We start from the raw sequence: 13653 nt of genomic DNA on the forward strand, positions 1-13653 counted from the left end.
GAGAAACTGCCAAACTGTTTTCCAAAGCAGCCACACTCTTTTACATTCCCATCAACAATATATGAGGGTTCTAATTTCTGTATATCTTTGCCAATACTTGTTACTGTCTTTTAAAAAAATTATTATGGTTATCTTAGTGGATACGAAGTGGAATCTTATTGTGGTTTTGATTTCATTTTCCTAATGACTAATCATGTTGAGCACCTTTTCATGTGCTTATTGGTTAGTCATTTGTATATCTTCTTTGGAGTGTTTTTAAAAATATTTTTCAAGGTGAAAGGAGAGTCTCATTACTTGAAATCTGAGGTTAGAGATGTCTAAAAGTAATATATGGGCATCATATTTAAAGGATTTCATACCTAGGTGATAACTTGTCTTTTACCATTTTTTTTTTTAGTCATTCTTCCTGTTAGTTTCCCCGAGAAGTGAATTTTTAAAAACTATTTGTACTTTCGGCCTAAAACCTAGTCTTCAGGAAATCCAACACAACAGCTTTTCTCATACCATAAGGTTCTAGTCATTGTCAGTGAGAAAGTACTAGTTTGTATCAAAGGGTACTTGGCATGTTACATTAAGAAATGTATTATATTGCTGAGTGCATTTTTTGTATTAATCATGGTGTTTAAGGCCAGGTGCAGTGGCTCATGTCTATAATCCCAGCACTTCAGGAAGCTGAGGTGGGCAGATCACCTGAGATCAGGAGGAGTTCAAGACCAGCCTGGCCAACATGGCAAAACCCTGTCTCTACTGAAAATACAAAAATTAACTGGGCATGGTGGTGCATGCCTGTAATCCCAGCTACTCAGGAGGCTGAGGCAGAGGAATCATATGAATCCGTGAAGTGGAGGTTACAGTGAGCCGAGATCACGCCACTGCACTCAAGCCTGGGCGACAGAGTGAGACTTAGTCTCAAAAAGAAAAAAAAAGGCCAGGCGCAGTGGCTTACCCCTGTAATCCCAGCACTTTGGGAGACCGAGGCAGGCGGATCAAGAGGTCAGGAGTTCGAGACCAGCCTAACCAGCATAGTGAAACCCTGTCTCTACTAAAAAAAATACAAAAATTAGCCAGGCATGGTGGAGAGCGCCTATAGTATCCCAGCTACTCAGGAGGCTGAGGCAGGGGAATGGTGTGAACCCAGGAAGTGGAGGTTGCAGCGAGCCAAGTCGCGCCACTGCAGTCCAGCCTGGGTGACAGAGCGAGACTCCATCTCCAAAAGTAAAAGAAGAAAAAAAGTTACGGTGTTTAAAAATCTGAAATTATAAACTTCTTGTTATTCTAGTATTTGTTAAATGTGAAAGAATATTTTTTTGACAGCACAAAACTGGAAAATAATTTTCTAAATAAATTATCAGTTTACTTTGGGATATGTAAAATGCTTAAACTTTGAGTATCTCAGATTTTATCATCTTCAGAAATGTTCTCATAGTCAATTCTGAAGTTAATTTAATTTTAAATGCTGCTCATGTGTAAGTCTTAAGTGTATGGTAATTTGATGGTTACAGATCCTAAATTAAAGAAGAAAACAAAAGGAATGATTTTGTTTGTCTAACAGAATAATCCTCCTCTGAAGTCACGGAGCTTCTCACTTGCATCTAGTGGTAATTCTCCTTTATCGCAGAGGAGACCAAGTCAAAATGCCATTTCTTTTTTTAATGTTGGACATTCCAAACTGCAATCAGTGAGCAAAAGAACTAATTTACCTCCAGACCATCTTGTGGAAGTCAGAGAAGTAAGTATGAATTAAAGTCAAGTTAAAATGCACAAAATGATCTTACCTGCTTGGTTTTGTCACAAAAAAACTTAAATACTGTTTGTGTCTTCAAGGGCCTTCATTGTTTCCCATCTAGTATGCTGAGATAATTTTTAAGTCATAAACATTCCCTGACTATATAGAGTGTCCTAAGTTTCCTCATGTCTGTCATGTACTAGGCACGTGGTCATTTTTCAAAAGTCTGTATCTTTCAATTCTCAAGTAAAAGTACAGACTCCTTTTATGTAAATTTTTTGATCAAAATGGTAATTAAGCCTAGTGGGAAGGCTATATAGCCAAACAAGTGATTCTTTAAAAAAACAAACTGATAAAGGCCAGGCATGATGGCTCAAGCCTGTAATCTCAGCACTTTGGGAAGCCAAGGTGGGAGGATTGCTGGAACCCAGGAGTTTGAGACCAGCCTGGGCAACAAAGCCAGACCCTGTCTCTTAAAAAAAAAACTTTTTAAAAAAATTTTAGCTGGTGGTGGTAGTGGTGTGCACCTATAGTACCAGCTACTCTAGTGGCTGAGATGGGAGAACTCCTTAAGCCTGGCAGTTTGAGGTTGCGGTGAGCTATAATTGTGCCACAGCACTCCAACCTGGGTAGCAGAGTGAAACCCTGTCTCAAAAAATAAAAAAACAAACAGTGGCGGGGCACGGTGTCTTATCCCTGTAATTCCAGCACTTGGGGAGGCTGAAACAGGAGGATCGCCTGAGCCCAGGAGTTCAAGATCGGCCTGGGCAACATAGTGAGACCTGTCTCTGAAACAAAACAAACAAAAAACTTACATATATGTAACATATATATATAGAAACTGATATATATTTATAGAACATTTCAAACATATACAATCATTAAATCCTTGATGTTGCCGTATATCACCATTTCTTTCTTTTAAACTGTGTACCAAATAATTCTAGTTAATAAAACATGCAGTATGTTAAGTTCTAAATATTAAGTTCTAAATATATACATAGAACACTTCAAACATATAGAATCATTAAATCCTTGATGTTGCCTTATATCACCATTTCTCTTTCTTTTAAACTGTGTACCAAATAATTGTAGTTAGTAAAGCATAGTTTGTTAAGTTCTAAATATTCCAGACATTACTTGCTGAATTAAATTTGGTAGAGCTTATAGATAATCTATGTAGTGAGTTGGTGAAAACAGTATCATAAATCACACCCAAATGATTCAAGATAGGAGGCTAGGAGAATGAACTCTGTCAACGTATTTAGGGTTGTATTTATAGGTGAAGAAATTGATGTAGAGAGATGAAGTAACATGCTTGAGATACACAGACAGTAGCTTTTGATTCGCTTTCTAATTCTGTTATATAAACAAACAGTTACAAAAGACTCTTTTTCATAAAACTCTGTAATTTTAGTATTCATAACAATGGTATTCCATTTGTAGATAAATGTCAGTGTTTGTCTTTTTTTTTTTTTTTCTTGTCTTTTTTTTTTTTTGAGACAGTCTCGCTCTGTCACCCAGACTGGAGTGCAGTGGCGCGATCTTGGCTCATTGCAACGTCCACCTCCCGGGTTCAAGTGATCCTCCCACCTCAGCCTCCCAAGCAGCTAGGACCACAGGCTCCTGCCACCACACCCAGCTAATTTTTGTGTTTTTAGTAGAAACGGGGTTTTGCCATGTTGGCCGGGCTGGTCTCACCTGACCTTGGGTGATCCGCCCACCTCAGCCTCCCAGAGTGCTGGAATTACAGGCGTGAACCACCATACCCAGCTGGTGTTTGTCTTTTAAGGAAACCAGATACTTCTCCCTTTATTTAGAGTGGAGGAGAAGGAAACATTAAACATGGTTAAGATTCAAGATACAGAATAAAGAAAAGCATTCAGGGGCAGTCTTATGTCGTAATGTATTCCTTAACCCTTAAAAACTAGGCAGCCATGAAATTCTTGGAGCTTTTCAATCATGGCTAGCGATGGGAGTTTGAGGTGGGCTTCTGGGATGCTGGTAATGTTCCGTTTCTTGGTCTGGGTGTTGGTTACCTTGTATGTTTAGTTCATCAAAATTCATTAAACCCATATACTTGTGATATGTATCTGTTTATAGACTGTCAGTATACTTCAGTAAAAAGTTAGAAACAAGCAAAGAGCATATAATTGAAATTCTCATGTATTATAGCACATTTTCAAGGAAAAGGGATGGTTTTGTATTTAAGATTTTGTCTCTATAGAGGCCTTCTGCTTGACTGTACTTGGGTCTTTGTGACCTGATGTCCCGAGACCATTGTCATATCTCTGTTAGCTTTTCTTCAGTTGTGAAGACTTTAATCAACCTGCCCTTCTCTTTTCAACTCTAATGATTGTTTTGTTGTTCTCACTGGCTCAATGGTAATACTGCCACACTCCAATGTTATGTGTCTTTAAATATACATTTCATATCATTATAATAGCATGTTAATATTTAACATGTAACTCTGGCACTTGAGTGTAGAAAGAATGAGTCCCTAAAGTTTCACAATTACCTCTTTGGGAAGGTCCAGCATTAACTTACAGAATTGACATAATTTAATGACAATCTCTCCTTGAATTATGGCTCTAGAAATTATTCTAGGGTTTGGGTGGTAACCACAGTTTGGCACTCCCTGTGTCACTGCCACTCCCTCACCCCCACACATGCCAAAAAAAAAAAGTATTAGCTGAGCATCTGTGTCTTCACTAGGTTGGTATTTTTGCATTTAACAACCCAACAAACTGTAAGATTAAGTCAAACTATAAGATTATAACTACGTTAGGAATGTTTCTATATTCCAATGGAATAATTCTGTTTCTGAGAAAACAGTCCTTTTGGAATGTTTATATCATTTTTTGTCCTCCAGACAAATATTAAATACCTCCAGAACCAATTTTTCCTTTAAAATTTGGTTTATTGCTAATATAAAGTCATTATAATCTAGTCTCTGGAGGCATATTGTTTCCTAGTCTTTTTATTTATTTATTTATTTTTTTGAGTGGAGTTTTGCTCTTGTTGCTCAGGCTGGAATGCAGTAGCATGATCTTGGCTCACTATAACCTCTGCCTCCCAGGTTCAAGCAATTCTCCTGCCTCAGCCTCCCAAGTAGGTGGGATTACAGGTGCCCACCACCACGCCTGGATAATTTTTGCATTTTTAGTAGAGACGGGGTTTCACCACGTTGGCCAGACTGGTCTTGAACTCCTGACCTCAAGTGATTTGCCTGCCTTGGCCTCCCAAAGTGCTGGGATTACAGACATGAACCACTGCACCTGGCCAGCTTTTATTTTAAATGGGTTAAATTTATTAATATTTACCTTATTAGAAATTAAAACAGGAGTTAAAGTAACTTGTTAATTAAGAAAATAATAAAAATTAATAAACCTACCACATGTTAGCATAAATAACATTTTTATGTCAAAGTTATCTTTACCAAAACAAAATCATTATTGAAAAGAGTGGATTGTTTTACATTTTTGCAGTCACTTCAATGTCTGGCCTTATAGAACACAACCGAATTCTCATATCTGTTGCTATATTCAGTCTACTATAGTATATTGTTTTAGTTGAACTACAGGATGAAAATTTGGCCATTCACAGATAATGTGTTTGGAAAAAAGAGAAACATTGTAGTAGCCTTTTTAGATAATTGTGGCTATTCTTTGATACTATACCAAAACTTGACAACTGATAGTTTCTTAAATGTTAGATGCAGTATGGAATCTAATACATATCAGTGAACTTTTTGTGTTTTGTTACGTGAAAATCTATTGGTCTGTCCTGCACTTTGAATGGATCTTTAACCTAGCCATGATTTTGTAACACTGTGCATTCATTAGTCATTTTGGAGATGTTAGTTTACAGAGTTATGCAGATCTTGCAAATATTGATCCATTTTATTATTATACAGTGAGTAAAATTCATATTTATTAACATCCCCAGTGTCATCAGAAAAGTATTGGGAAGCTGTCAGATATACCAGATAAGGTTGTCTGAAATTCTGATTTTCATTTTACAGCTCAAATTTTGTAATTGATAACAAATACTGTTGTTTTTTCGATAGCCTCATTTTATTCAATCTTGAGAAAATGTGTAACTCATTCCCCAAACCTAAATCTCCATAGTTTCTTTCTTTCTTTCACATCAGAATAGTAGTCCATGGAAACAAACAAACAAACAAAAAACAGCTAATTCAGCTTACAAGTCAGTCACACAAGTGCTTTTTCTCTAGGCAGCCTCTATATTTTGGTATGCAACAGAAGTGCTTTATATGTACTTCCCACCTTTTACATAGAGAATTTTTTAAATTACTACATCTTGATGTAGTAAATTTAATGATTTTTACTGCTTTACAAAGACATTCTTAAGTAAATTGGCTTTTTTTTTTTTTGTGAGTACATGGCAGGTAAAGAATACAGTGACCACTAGTGGGTTTGGTGTCACTGCCTTTTCACTATCGTTCCAGAAGTTTTACCCACCATTGCTTTCACGTCATTAATGCAGATGTCACCACAGTGAAAAAAAGCAAATAACTTCTTTGAATTACTATAAAAAATAGTTTGACTTCACAGACTCTCTGAAAGGAGTCTCACAGGGGTCTCTGCAGAACACACTTTGAGAATTACTGTTCTAGAATTATCCAATTCCAGGAGGTTGTGATGCAAAGATATAAATTGATGTGAGTTTGAAAGGAACATTTTAATCAAATCTATGGGTAAGTTTAGTGTTAGATTAGGCAGCAGTTTGTAAAAGCAGTTAACTCCTTTTTTTTTTTGATACGGAGTTTTGCTCTTGTTGCCCAGGCTGGAGTACAATGGCACGATTTTGGCTCACTGCAACCTCCGCCTCGCAGGTTCAAGTGATTCTCCTGCCTCACCCTCCCAAATGGCTGGAATTACAGGCATACTACAGGCATCCACCATGCCCTTCTAATTTTGTATTTTTTTAGTAGAGACGGGGTTTCTCGATGTTGGCCAGGATGGTTTCAAACCCCTGACCTAAGGTGATCCACCCGCCTCGGCCTCCCAAAGTGCTGGAATTACAGGCGTGAGCCACCACACCCAGCCTAAAAGCAGTTAACTCTTGTGAATAGTATCATATTGTCCTTGAAAATGAATTTATTACAAAAGCTTTACTTTATTAAAATCATCTGTTTCTTATTTACTGCTTCTTATTAGTACTACTTATCAGTTCCCTTCTTTTTCAGTTCATGCTTCATGCCAGTACTATGCTATGCCCTGAGAGTAACTCAAATGACCAGTCTAGTAAGTGAGACAGAAACTTAAAACACAAGTGATTAAAATCACGATTCTAATTTGGTTTACAGACAAATTATATGCCACCTGAATGATATACTCCTATCACTACAATTGCCATTTCTAGCTACAAAACACAGGTTCACCGAGGTTTCAGCTTTCTTTTTTTTTTTTTAAGGACCTGGCTTTATAGTGTCAAGGAACAATCACTAAAACAGTTTCACAGATCACTTTTCCATTTCTTTGAATAGATTTGATTAGCTAATTTGTTTTGGAGAGAGCCATTACCAACTTTTAACATTTATGCTATAATTATATACTTTGTTTTAAAGCAGAGTCGGCAAGTTATATATATATATACACACACACACACACATATATATGCACACACATATATATACACACACACTATATATATCTTACTATCGATATATATCTTACTATATATCTTGTAGTCTGCTTTAAAGTATGTGTGTGTATGTGTGTATATATATACACACACACTTTGTATATGTAATATGTACATATTATATATATATAGTATTAGTCCATATTCACGCTGCTGATAAAGACATACCTGAGACTGGGTAATTTATACAGAAAAAGAGGTTTAATGGACATACAGTTCCAAATGGCTGGAGAGGCCTCACAATCATGGTAGAAGGCAAGGAGGAGCAAATTACGTCTTACATGGATCACAGCAGGCAGAGAGAGAGAACTTGTGTAGGGGAACTCCTCTTTATAAAACCATCAGATCTCCTGAGACTTATTCACTAGCACAAGAACAGCATGGGAAAGACCTACCCTGATGATTCAGTTACCTCCCACTGGGTCCTTCCTACAACATGTGGGAATTCAAGATGAGATTTGGGTGGTGACACAGCCAAACCATATCATTCTGCCCTGGCCCCTCCCAAATCTCATCTCACATTTCAAAACCAATCATGCCTTCCCAACAGTCCCCCAAAGACTTAACTCATTTTAGCATTAACTCAGAAGTCCACAGTCCAAAGTCTCATCTGAGACAAGGCAAGTCCCTTCTGCCTATGAGCCTGTAAAATCGAAAGCAAGTTAGCTACTTCCTAGATATAATGGGAGTACACCCCTTGGATAAATACAGCCATTCCAAATGGGATAAAAAGGCCAAAACAAAGGGGCTACAGGCCCCATGCAAGTCCAAAATCCAATAGGGCAATCAAATCTTAAAGCTCCAAAATGATCCCCTTTGACTCCATGTCTCACATCCAGGTCACGCTGATACAAGAGGTGGGTTCGGTCTTGGGCAGCTCTGCCGCTGTGGCTTTGCAGAGCATAGCCTCCCTCCCGGCTGCTTTCATGGGCTGGCATTGAGTGTCTGCGGCTTTTCCAGGCACATGGTACAGGCTGTCAGTGGATCTACCATTCTCAGTTTTGGAGGACAGCGGCACTCTTCTCACAGCTCCACTCGGGTGCCCCAGTAGGGACTCGGTGTGGGGGCTCTGACCCCACATTTCCCTTCCGCACTGCCCTAGCAGAGTTTCTCCATGACAGCCCCGCTCCTGCAGCAGGCCTCTGCCTGGGCATCCATCTGTTTCCATACATCCTCTGAAATCTAGGCAGAGGTTCCCAAACCCCAATTTTTGACTTCTGTGCACTAGCAGGCTCAACACCACATGGAAGCTGCCAAGGCCTGAGACACCTGAAGCCTCTGAGACCACAGATGAGCTCTACGTTGACCTCCTTCAGCCATGGCTGGAGGACCTGGGACACAGGGCACCAAACATCTAAGCTGCACACAGCATGGGGACCCTGGGCCTGGCCCATGAAACCACTTTTTCCTCCTAGGCCTCTAGGCCTGTGATGAGAGGGGTTGCCATGAAGACTTCTGACATGCCCTGGAGACATTTCCCCGTTGTCTTGGGGGTTAACATTTGGCTCCTAGTTGCTTATGCAAATTTCTGCAGCCAGCTTGAATTTCTCCTCAGAAAATGGGATTTTCTTTTCTATTGTGTCATGAGGCTGCAAATTTTCTGAACTTTTATGCTCTGCTTCCCTTATAAAAATGAGTGCCTTTAACAACACCCAAGATACCTCTTGAATGCTTTCGTGCTTAGAAATTTCTTCCACCAGATAACTAAATCATCTCTGTTAAGTTCAAAGTTTCACAGATCTCTAGGGTAGGGGCAAAATGCCACCAGTCTTTTTGCTAAAACCTAACAAGTCACCTTTGCTCCAGTTTCAACAGATTCCTCAATTCCATCTGAGATCACCTCAGCCTGGACATTATTGTCCATATTGCTATCAGCATTTTGGGCAAAGCCATTCAACAAGTCTCTAGGGAGTTTCAAACTTTCCCACATTTTCCTGTCTTCTTCTGAGCCCTCCAAACTGTTCCAACCTCTGCCTGTTACCCAGTTCCAAAGTCGCTTCCACATTTTCAGGTACCTTTTCAACAGCTCGCCACTTCTGGTACCAATTTACTGTATTAGTCCATATTCATGCTCCTGATAAAGGCATACCCAAGACTGGGTAATTTATACAGAAAAGGAGGTTGGATGGACTTACAGTTCCACATGGCTGGGGAGGCCTCACAGTCATGGCGGAAGTCAAGGAAGAGCAAGTCACGTCTTACATGGATGGCAGCAGGCAAAGAGAGAACTTGTGTAGGGGAACTCTTCTTTATACAACCATCAGATCTCGTGAGACTTACTCACTGTCATGAGAACAGCATGGGAAAGACCTGACCCCATGATTCATTTACCTCCCACTGGGTCTCTTCCACAACACACGGAAATTCAAGATGAGATTTGGGTGGGGTTGCAGCCAAACCGTATCATATATGTTTTTTTTTTGAGAGATAGCGTCTCATTGTTGCCAGGCTGGAGTGCATAGCTCACTGCAGCCTCCAACTTTTGAGCTCAAGCAGCCCTCCCACCTCAGCCTCCCAAGTAGCTGGGATTACAGGCACACACCACCACACACAGCTTATTTTTACCTTTTTTTTTTCCTAGAGGTGGCGTCTTGCTGTGTTCCCCAGGATGGGCTTGAAATCCTGGCCTCCCAAAGATACAATTATATTTTAAATTTTATTTTTTCTAGCCAAGAACATTACTTTCTTAGACCACTTCTACCACCAATACTAGCAGGTGGCTCTTTTGGTCCTTCTACACAAAGAAGCATACTATTTTCTCTTTCAAGTGTTTTTATATTGTGACTTCTGATTATGCTGTGAATGTCTTGAGATTTTTTTTTCCTTTGTTAAACTTTTATTGGCTTATAACATACTATAGAAAAGTACACAAATTACAAGTGTGCCTCTTGTAATTTCTGCATAATCACTTCCTGGATCAAGAAGTTAAATGTTATGAGCACCCTAGGGCCACTTCTATGTCCCTCATCACAACACCCTTCCTCACTATCCTGACTTTTAACACCATAAATTTATTTTGCCTAATTTTAATACTCCTAAAACTGGAGTCATATAGTATGTACTTCTTCAGGTATGGCTGCTTTTCATTTCACAGTATGTGTTTGAGATTTATTTAGGATGTTGAGTGTAAATGTTCCTTTTCATTGGTATATAATATTCACTGTATGCTTATGCTATAATATTTTTTATCCATTCTGGTGTTGATGGACCTGAGTTGCTGAACATATGCGTGTATATATCTCTTGATTAGGTAGCTAAGAGTGTAATTGTTGGATCATAAATTATATTTACTTATGTCTAGCAGATATTGCCACACTGTATTTCAGAGTGGTTTTACCTGTTCATAAGTTTGGATTAGTGGGATTTGGTTCCTAAATTTGTATACAAAAACATTTATACACACACAAAGCACACTATATATGCATGTATAGATGTGTATATGTTAATAGATAGCATCATACCTACATACAGTTTGTCCTCTTATGAAACCTTTTTTTCTGGGATGGGTGAATGTTTGATCCTTAACTATGGTACATGTTTTCAGGAACTGTTCCATATATGACACAGTGATTTGCTTAGTAGGATCATTTTGCACACCTCTTTCACTTGCCCCCGATGAGCCATATCAAAAATCACCTGGGCTGGGCACAGTGGCTCACGCCTGTAATCCTAGCACTTTGGGAGGCCACAGTGGGTGGATTGCTTGAGCCCAGGAGTTTGAGACCAGTGGGCATCATGGCAAAACCCTGTCTCTACTAAAAAATAATACAAAAAATTAGCCAGGCATGGTGGCACACACCTGTAGTTCCAGCTATCTGGGAGGCTGAGGTGAGAGCCTCAGAGGTCAGGAGGTCAAGGCTGCAGTGAGCCATGATTGCACCACTGCATTCCAGCCTAGGCGACAGAATGAGACCCTATCTCAAAAAAAGGAAAAAAATATCACCTGGAACAGAGCCTCTGAAAGCTAAAAGAGTCTGTCCACTATATAGAGTTTCTATGTGAATTAAGCTAGTGTCCAAAGGATGGTCCATTAGAGAACCTTCTGCTCACAACTGAAAGTCATTAAGTATCATAAATTCAATTTTCCTCTAAAAAATCGGCTTGCTCATCATTGTTACTCCATTGGTTCTGTTAGGAAAGCTGTACAATGCTCCTAATAAGAACAGAGTGTATTAAAATCTTTTAAACTGAAAAGCTTGCATCCAGTACTTGGTCCAAAATCAGCATAACAGGACCAGAAAGTTTGGTTAGGAAAGAGGAAGGAGGAAAGCCATTATGCACTCATAGTAGATTCAAATTGAGTCTGACCAAAGGTATAAAAAGTAAGTGGTTGAGAGCCCAGACTGGAACTTAGTTAACTTTGGAAGGAAGTATTTGATTTTCCTGTTAAGGATCTTCTAGAATCTTTCTGATAACTTGATGGCTTAATACTCTTTTTTTTTTTTTTTTTTGAGACAGAGTCTCACTCTATCACCCACACTGGAATGCAGTGGCTCAATCTCGGCTCACTACAAGCTCCGCCTCCCGAGTTCACACCATTCTCCTGCCTCAGCCTCCGAGTAGCTGAGACTACAAGCGCCTGCTAGTACGCTTGGCTAATTTTTTGTATTTTTAGTAGAGACAGGGTTTCACCGTGTTAGCCAGGATGGTCTCGATCTCCTGACCTTGTGATCTGCCCACCTTGGCCTCCCAAAATGCTGGAATGCGCTTAATACTCTTAATACTTTTACGTTTTGTTGCTTCCAAAGAAAAATTACAGCTGCCTTAGGTAACAATCTTTTGCCCAATTGATAAGCACCATTAAATGTTCATTAAATGAAAATAGCCAAACAAACTTTTAAAGAACCTAATATGGCCCATTATGTCTTTTATTTTTTATTTATTTTAAATTTTGAAACAGGGTTTTGCTCTTTCGCCCAGGCTACAGTTCAGTGGCGTGATCATGGCTCACTGCAGCCTCAACCTCCTGGGCTTAGGTGATCCTCCCACTTGAGCCTCCCAAGTAGATGGGACTACAGCATGTGCCACCATGCCTGACTAATTTTTAAAATGTTGTGTAGAGATGGGGTCTTGCTATGTAGCCTAGGCTGGTCTTGAACTCCTGGGCTCAAGTTATCTTCCCACCTCAGCCTCCCAAAATGCTGGAATTACAGGTGTGAGCCACCATGCCTGGCCTAGTGGGTCTTTAAAAATGGCTCAGAAGCTGAATCTGGTAATTAAAATGGCAACTGTATGTATACATGTTTTACAGAAATCATGAGTAGGACCCACAGAACTGTTTTTTCCTTAGATGATGTCTCATGCTGAAGGACAACAAAGAGATTTAATTAGACGAATTGAATGCCTTCCTACTTCTGGCCATCTTAGTTCCTTGGACCAGGATCTCTTAATGCTCAAAGCTACTTCCATGGCAACTATGAACTGCTTAAATGACTGCTTTCATATTCTGCAGTTACAGCACGCATCACATCAGAAGGGCTCATTGCCTTCAGGTAAGTTGTCGATTAAAGGTAGGGCTTCACAATGAAGGCCAACACACGGAAAGGACTGCATTTGTTGTAATTCTAATTTCAGAAAATCTTAAAAAAAGGAAAAGAAAACCAGAGCCTGTTGGTTTTTAATTATCATGCTGATGTTATATAAATTCTTAATGACTGTGTCCTTTTCAGAATCTAAAATGATTTTAGGACTAATGTCTAATATCACTGAACATTCCTGAAGAGACCTCAAGCTCAACATGTCAAAAACTGAACTCAAAATGTGTATCTCCTATATTTCCATTAAAATCACTATCTATCTGTCCATCCAGTTGACCAAAGTAGAAACCTTGGCATTATTTTTTGAGTTTTGGCTTAGTCCACTATCATTATTTTCATGTATATAAAAGTCTATCAGTCACTTTTCAGTTTGAAAAATAATGTGTAGCTCGGCAAGGTGGCTCATGCCTGTAATCTCAGCTACTTGGGAGGCTGAGGCAGGAGGATCCCTGGAGCCCAGGAGTCCAAGGCTGCAGTAAGCTTTGATCCCACAGCTGTACTCCAGCCTGGGTGACAGAATGAGACCCCATTAAAAAAAAAAAAAAAGTATATATATGTTCACTATTTGAGAACACCTATTTGTTGAAATTAATTGTGCTAGGGAAATGTTATTGCATGGTACTATAAAAATGAGTCTTTCTGTAAATAAGATGCTCATCACATTGTGTGAGCAGTAACTTAATAATGCTAGTGATGGCTGTGACTTAATACCTTACATCT

General features: G+C 39.2%; 1 protein-coding gene across 1 annotated transcript in view; it reads left to right on the forward strand.

Moving 5' to 3' along the window:
* Nucleotides 1-13653, forward strand: part of OSBPL11 (oxysterol binding protein like 11) — a 75198-nt gene that overhangs the window by 21772 nt on the left and 39773 nt on the right. The window contains exons 5-6 of the mRNA XM_033210948.1: nucleotides 1553-1729; nucleotides 12687-12888. Coding sequence (XP_033066839.1) covers nucleotides 1553-1729; nucleotides 12687-12888 — 379 coding nt within the window. The remainder of the gene's footprint in view (nucleotides 1-1552; nucleotides 1730-12686; nucleotides 12889-13653) is intronic.

This window comes from Trachypithecus francoisi, unplaced genomic scaffold (assembly GCF_009764315.1).
Source record: "Trachypithecus francoisi isolate TF-2019V2 unplaced genomic scaffold, Tfra_2.0 Lachesis_group0, whole genome shotgun sequence".
In the NCBI taxonomy this organism is placed as follows: Eukaryota; Metazoa; Chordata; class Mammalia; order Primates; family Cercopithecidae; genus Trachypithecus; species Trachypithecus francoisi.